General features: G+C 40.7%; 1 protein-coding gene across 1 annotated transcript in view; it reads left to right on the forward strand.

Moving 5' to 3' along the window:
- The window catches only part of LOC138141741 (calpain-8-like), a 107,950-nt gene that overhangs the window by 4,780 nt on the left and 97,071 nt on the right, over nucleotides 1–6,099 (forward strand). The window contains exon 2 of the mRNA XM_069062568.1: nucleotides 5,970–6,039. Coding sequence (XP_068918669.1) covers nucleotides 5,970–6,039 — 70 coding nt within the window. The remainder of the gene's footprint in view (nucleotides 1–5,969; nucleotides 6,040–6,099) is intronic.

Here is a 6,099-nt window from a genome sequence, read left to right on the forward strand (position 1 = left end):
TGTGTGTGTGTGTGTGTGTGTGTGTGTGTGTGTGTGTGTGTGTGTGTATGTGTGTGTGTGTGTGGTGTGTGTGTGTGGTGGGGGAGGGTGGGCAATGGGAAGAAGCACACGCAGAATCCCAGGCTTTTTGAACTGGAAGGATTTTTGAAGATCATTTGGTCCAGATGACTTCATTTTACAGATAGGAGAACTAAGGTCCAATGAGAAATGCCTTGCCCAAAGTAATAGAAAATTAGAGGCAGAACTGGGATTAGGACCCAGGCCTTCGGACTCCCAATCTAATACTTTTCTTATGATACCTTGGCTATCTTTTGTATTCCTCATTAGCATGTGTCAGAAAAAACAAATGGCTAAACTGAATAAACTGAGTAATAGCTTCATATTTGCCGATATCAACCCCTAGGACTGGGTCAGCAAACTTAGCTAGTATTACAAGTCCTATCTCTGCATGGTAGCATTATCTTTGTTATCAACCACACCACATTACTGACTTACATGGAGCTTGTGGTCAAGGAAAACCCCTCGGTCTATTTCACATGAACTGCTGCCAAGCCTGGAGTCTCTAATCCTGTATTTGTATAATATTTTTTTTCTCAAATGAATGAATAAAAAAGGCATTTATTAAATGCTTAGTGATATGAGTAGTTCTGTGGAGCAGTGGATAGAGTGCTTAGTGTGGAGTCAGAAAGATTCCTCTTCCTGAATTAAAATCTGGCCTCAGACACTTACTAGCTGTGTGACCCTGGTCAAGTCACTTAACCCTGTTTGCCTCAGTTTCCTCATCTGTAAAAGGAGCTGGAGAAGGAAATGGCAAACCACTCTAGTATCTTTGCCAAGAAAATCCCAAATGGGATCATGAAAGTCAGTCACTGAAATGACTGAACAACACCACAGCAAATACAATGTGAATATCATTAAGCTAAGTGCTGGGGATACAAATAGAAAAGCAGAGACAGTCCTTATAAGGAAGTCTTTAATTTTTTTTTTTTACTTTAACTAGATATGTGGTTTCATCCATGTAGCTGGGTACACAATGGCTAGAGTTCTGGAACCAGAACCAGGAAGAACTGAATCCAAACCTGGCTTCAGATACTTACTAGCTGTGAGACTGGAAAGAATCACTTAACCTCTGCCTCAGTTTCCTTATCTGTAAAATGGGGATAATAATAGCACCTACCTCCCAGGGTTGTTATGAGGATAAAACAGGATAATATTTGAAAAGCTCTTTGTGAACCTTAATTGTCGTAAGTGCTAGATATTATTATGTAGAGAGTTCCTGGCAAATGTTTCTGTTTCTGACGTGGATTGACACCTTCTCTATAACTTACAGTCTTAGCATTGCGTCAGGAAGCTCAGAGTTTAGAGACTTGCCTGGTGTCATATAGCCAGTATATAGGAGAGACTTGAATTCAAATCTTTTAGATTCTGAGATCAAGTATGCCATTCTGTAGATTTTTATACTTCATTAATGAATTTCATTCTTTTGCTTTTAGACTGAGATCCTGGACTGTTGAAATAATTTAGAAATTTGATTCTTTCCTCTATCACATTTGTTGTCTGTACAGGTTTGTGTCATCTATAAGCATGATCTTTATGCCTTTATAAACCCTTTGATAAAAAATGTTGACAGATTGGGGGAAGGGGTAATCAGTATGCTTGCCATTTTGAGGTGGGGTGTAAGGGAGAGATGGGGAGAAAATTTGTAACTCAAAATCTTGTGGAAATGAATGTTGAAAAGTAAAAAATAAATAAATTAATGGGAAAAAGAAGAAAAATGTTGACTAGAAGAGAGCCCAATGACATACCATTAGAGACCATTGAACCCTCTAAATAATCCTCTTTGAATATGGTTATTTAACCAGCTACAAGGACATTTAATTATGTAATCATCCAAGTCATATTTGTCTGTCATTTACAGAAGGATGTCATGAAACCATATCAAATGCCTTGCTGAAATCAAGATACTCTATGGCTATGTTGTATACTAGTATAGGGATGCTATTTGATTAAGGAAATGAAGTTCATGTTATAGGACTACTCTAGTCAACCATGGGATCACTTCTTTTCCTAAATACTGACAAGCCATCTGTATGATAATCCATGAGATAACCTTCACAATCTGGCTCCTAAGTGTCTTTCCAACCATATCTCATAGTTCTTTTCTTTTCTTTCTTTTTTTTTTTTTAAAGCAATTGGGGTTAAGTAACTTGCTCAAGGTTACACGGCCAGTTATTTCTGGATGTGGTGCTAAGTATCTGAGCCCGGATTCGATCCCCAGGTCATCTCGACATTGGAGCCGGTGCTCTTACTCACTGTGCTACCTGGCCACCCCTCATAGTTCTTTTCTTAGCCCAATTCATAACCCAGTCAAACTGTTCCCCTATCAGGTTACGTGATATTTCTTCAGCACCACAAAGCCAGTACGTTTTGGCAGCAGGTTTGGAACCTGACTCGGAGGCCAGGTCTCTCTCCACCCACCACACTGCCAAACTGTCAGGAAGGGCTCATTGTTCCTGGCCTCATTGCCCCCATCGCTAGAGAAGCCCCTCTCTCTTCTCCCATCTCAATTTATCGACATCTTTCTTCATCTTTGGATAAGATGCCACATACTTTAAGCAATGTTTCTTTATCTCCCTAGCTAGAAGTGAACTTTTCTTTCTTGAATCTCTCACAGTACTATGTTTGACTTTTCAATAAATAATCTTATACTTGTATTGTAGCTTGTTAAACAACCATATCAAAGAAGATTATTTAGAGGATTGATGTCAACCTGTGAGGATCTACCCATTAGATTTGCATTCCATCCTTCCCCACACTATTTCCCTCTAGATTGTAAGCTCCTTGAGGGCAAGACCTGAATTTTACTTTGTTCTTTTTTTTTTTTTTTTGCTTTTTGGAGGGCAATTGGGGTTAAGTGACTTGCCCAAGGTCACACAGCTAGTTTTTGTATTAAGTGTCTGAGGTATTTGAACTCAGGTTCTCCTGACTCCAGGGCCGGTGCTCTACTCACTGCGCCACCTAGCCACCCCTACTTTGTTCATTTTAGTGACTTCAAATATTTAATAGCAACTATCATTTCCTGCCTTCTTCTTCTCTAGGCTTGAATACCCCAAATTCTTCCACCTAATCCTTATATGAGTAGGACTCCAGGTCCTTCAGCATTCTGGTTACCCTCCTCTGGAAATTCTCCAACTTAGCAATTTCCTTCTTTATGGACAGTGCCATGGTAGCATAGAGGAAGGAGATATCTCATCTAACTAACTTTGTTACCTGGAAGCAATAATACAGCTAACATTATACATTAGAGTTTCCAAGTCTTGAAACATGTAGCTGCTTGCCTTGTGGTGACTTCTCCAAAATGCCTCCAGAATCTACCTTCACCCCACGGTCTTCTCACAAAGACCTGACCCTCTCATCTCTTGTGATTGCTGCGCTTCTTAGTTTACTGAACCAGCGGCTCCTTCTTCACATCAAACTCAGACTTCTCTTCCTATACAGAGTCCTGGTGGCCACCCGCTTCTTTTGTGTCTGCCCTCAGCTCCCCCCTCCCCCGCTTTCCCATCAGCTTTTATCTCCCTGTGTTTCATTCCTTTGGAGAAAAGTAGAAAAAGCTATTCCTTGATGTAACACGTTCCATGATACTCCTGATCAAAAGCCCGGCGGGGAGACGTGGGGGACTGCTCGCATGGACTTTCTCCTGAGCACACTGGCTGATTGGGCTCACCCTTTGTCTTAACACTTCTCCTCTCTCAGATATTTTAGAGTGGGCCTTGCTACCTTTTGACCGACGGATATCTTTGCTCTCCTAGGTTTTTCTGATTGTAACCTCTTAATAGGTGTCATTTTCCTGGTACCATAGAACTAGAGCCATAAGGGGTCTGGGAGTCAAGCTCCCTCACTTTATATATGAATAAACTGAGATCCAGAGAGTTTAAGTGACTTTCTCAAAGTCCCAGAGATTAAGAAAGTACCAGAGTTGGGGTTCAGCTTCAGGTCCGGTCACTCTTCTGTGTCACACCATCCACCCCATCACTAGATACTTTTCTTGTTCTCTAGTGGTTTCATCTAGGTAAGCTTTTCTATAAGCAGAACCATGACCAGGAATTTTTGTGCTTAGGTCCGATGCCATAAATCAAGCTTAGTGCAGCCAGCTTAATGGTGCAGTGGATAGAGCACCAGGCCTGGAATTTGGATCAGATTTCAGACACTTACTAGTTGTGTCTGGGCAAGTCACTTAACTTCTATCTGCCTCAGTTTCCTCATCTGTAAAATGGGAATAATAATAACACTTATTTCTCTCTCTCTCTTTTTTTTTTTTTGCTTTTTGGAGGGGGGAAGGCAGGGCAGTTAGGGTTAAGTGACTTGCCCAAGGTCACATGGCTAGTGTTAAGTGTCTGAGGCTGGATTTGAACTCAGGTCCTCCTGACTCCAGGGTAGGTGCTCTATTTACTGCACCACCTAGCCACCCCAAGCACCTATCTCACTGGGTGGTTGTGAGAATCAAATGAGATAGCATTTATTAAGTATACAGTATCTTGCACATAAGTGCTTTATAAATATTAACTACTAGTAAAACTACTTCTATTACCACTTGAAAACCTGAGTTTAAATGTAGTCTCAGACACTTATTAGCTTTGTGACCTTGGGCAAGTCATTTAACCTTTGTATGCCTCAGTTTCCTTATCTGTAAAATGGGGTTAACAATAGCATCTACCTCACAAGGGGGTTGTGAGGACCAAATGAAATATTTGTAATGTATGTTGTAAACCTTAAAGTGCTGTGTAATTACTGTTGCAAGCAGCATGAAGTACAGAATCATTCATATAAGGTGGGTAGGGGGAGAATCTGGTGTGGAGTGGAGATGGAGACCCTAGGAAAGACTTACCCTAGACTGAGGAGGAGCCTAATCAAGCTCACCGTTTGTAGCTTCTTATATTAACTAAATATTATTGCTAACTAAGGCTCTACCTGCTAAAGACCTTTAAGTGTTGTTAATCAACAAGCATTTTATTAAGTGCAAGCTATGAGCCTGGCACCTTATTAGCTTCTGGGACATAAACACAAAGGTGAGATAGTTCCTTCACTCTAGAAGTTTATATTCCACTAGTGTTTAACCTTTAAATTTGACACCCCCTTGGGGCAGCAAGGTGGCACAGTGAATAGAGCACTGGCCCTGGAGTCAGGAGGACCTGAGTTCAAATCCAGCCTCAGACACTTAATACTTACTAGCCGTATGACCTTAGGCAAGTCACTTAACCCCAACTGCCTTCCAAAAAGCAAAAAAAAAAAGTTTGACACCCTCTAAATTCAGCACCCTGGGGCAAAGCTCTTATTGGCCCACCCTAGTTATAGTTATTTCCTCCGTTATAGACTTCTTGGATGCAAAGACTGTTTCTTCTATTTCTTTTGTGTCCTCAACTTTCTCCATAGCATTTCACATAATGCTAAATACAGATAGACATCCAATAAGTGACTGAATGAACAAAGAACGTCCATTTATTCAGACATTTTCTGAACAACATTTCTATGAAGCTATGAAATACAGAGACAATTTAGTTGCCAATGGGGTGTATGTGGGGAGGTTGAAGGAGCATAAGGTTAGGAGTTAGAGGACTCAAGGGTTGAGTTGTTTTCTTTTACTGACTCTTTAGTTGACTCTAGATGTGGCACTTCCTGGCTTTCCAAGTTTTTCCATCAGCATAATGAGAAGCATTATCATAATCATTAAGCATTTAATGAGCATCCACAGGGAGCCCATCTCTTTACTAGGTGCTAAATAACATTTGTATCTTCCACCTGGATAATTGGGGTGTTGCCATGATGTATGAGATTTTTCTTCAGCACATTAATATGTCCAATTTGGGGCAACAAAAAGCAAGAAAAGAAATCCCTCAAATATCCTCCATTCAAACCATCGTTATTGCTGGAAATGTAGTGATATGTATTTTTTTGTACCAAATTCTTTTCAGGAGTTGTGTCCTGACCCTCAGTTTATTGTTGGTGGAGCTACTCGAACAGATGTTTGTCAGGGTGCTCTTGGTGAGTAATGGGTGTGTGTGTGTGTGTGTGTGTGTGTGTGTGTGTGTGTGTGTGTGTGTG

The sequence above is a fragment of the Petaurus breviceps genome, unplaced genomic scaffold, assembly GCF_028583685.1.
Source record: "Petaurus breviceps papuanus isolate PSGF00001 unplaced genomic scaffold, PetGlider_PUasm1.0 90466, whole genome shotgun sequence".
In the NCBI taxonomy this organism is placed as follows: Eukaryota; Metazoa; Chordata; class Mammalia; order Diprotodontia; family Petauridae; genus Petaurus; species Petaurus breviceps.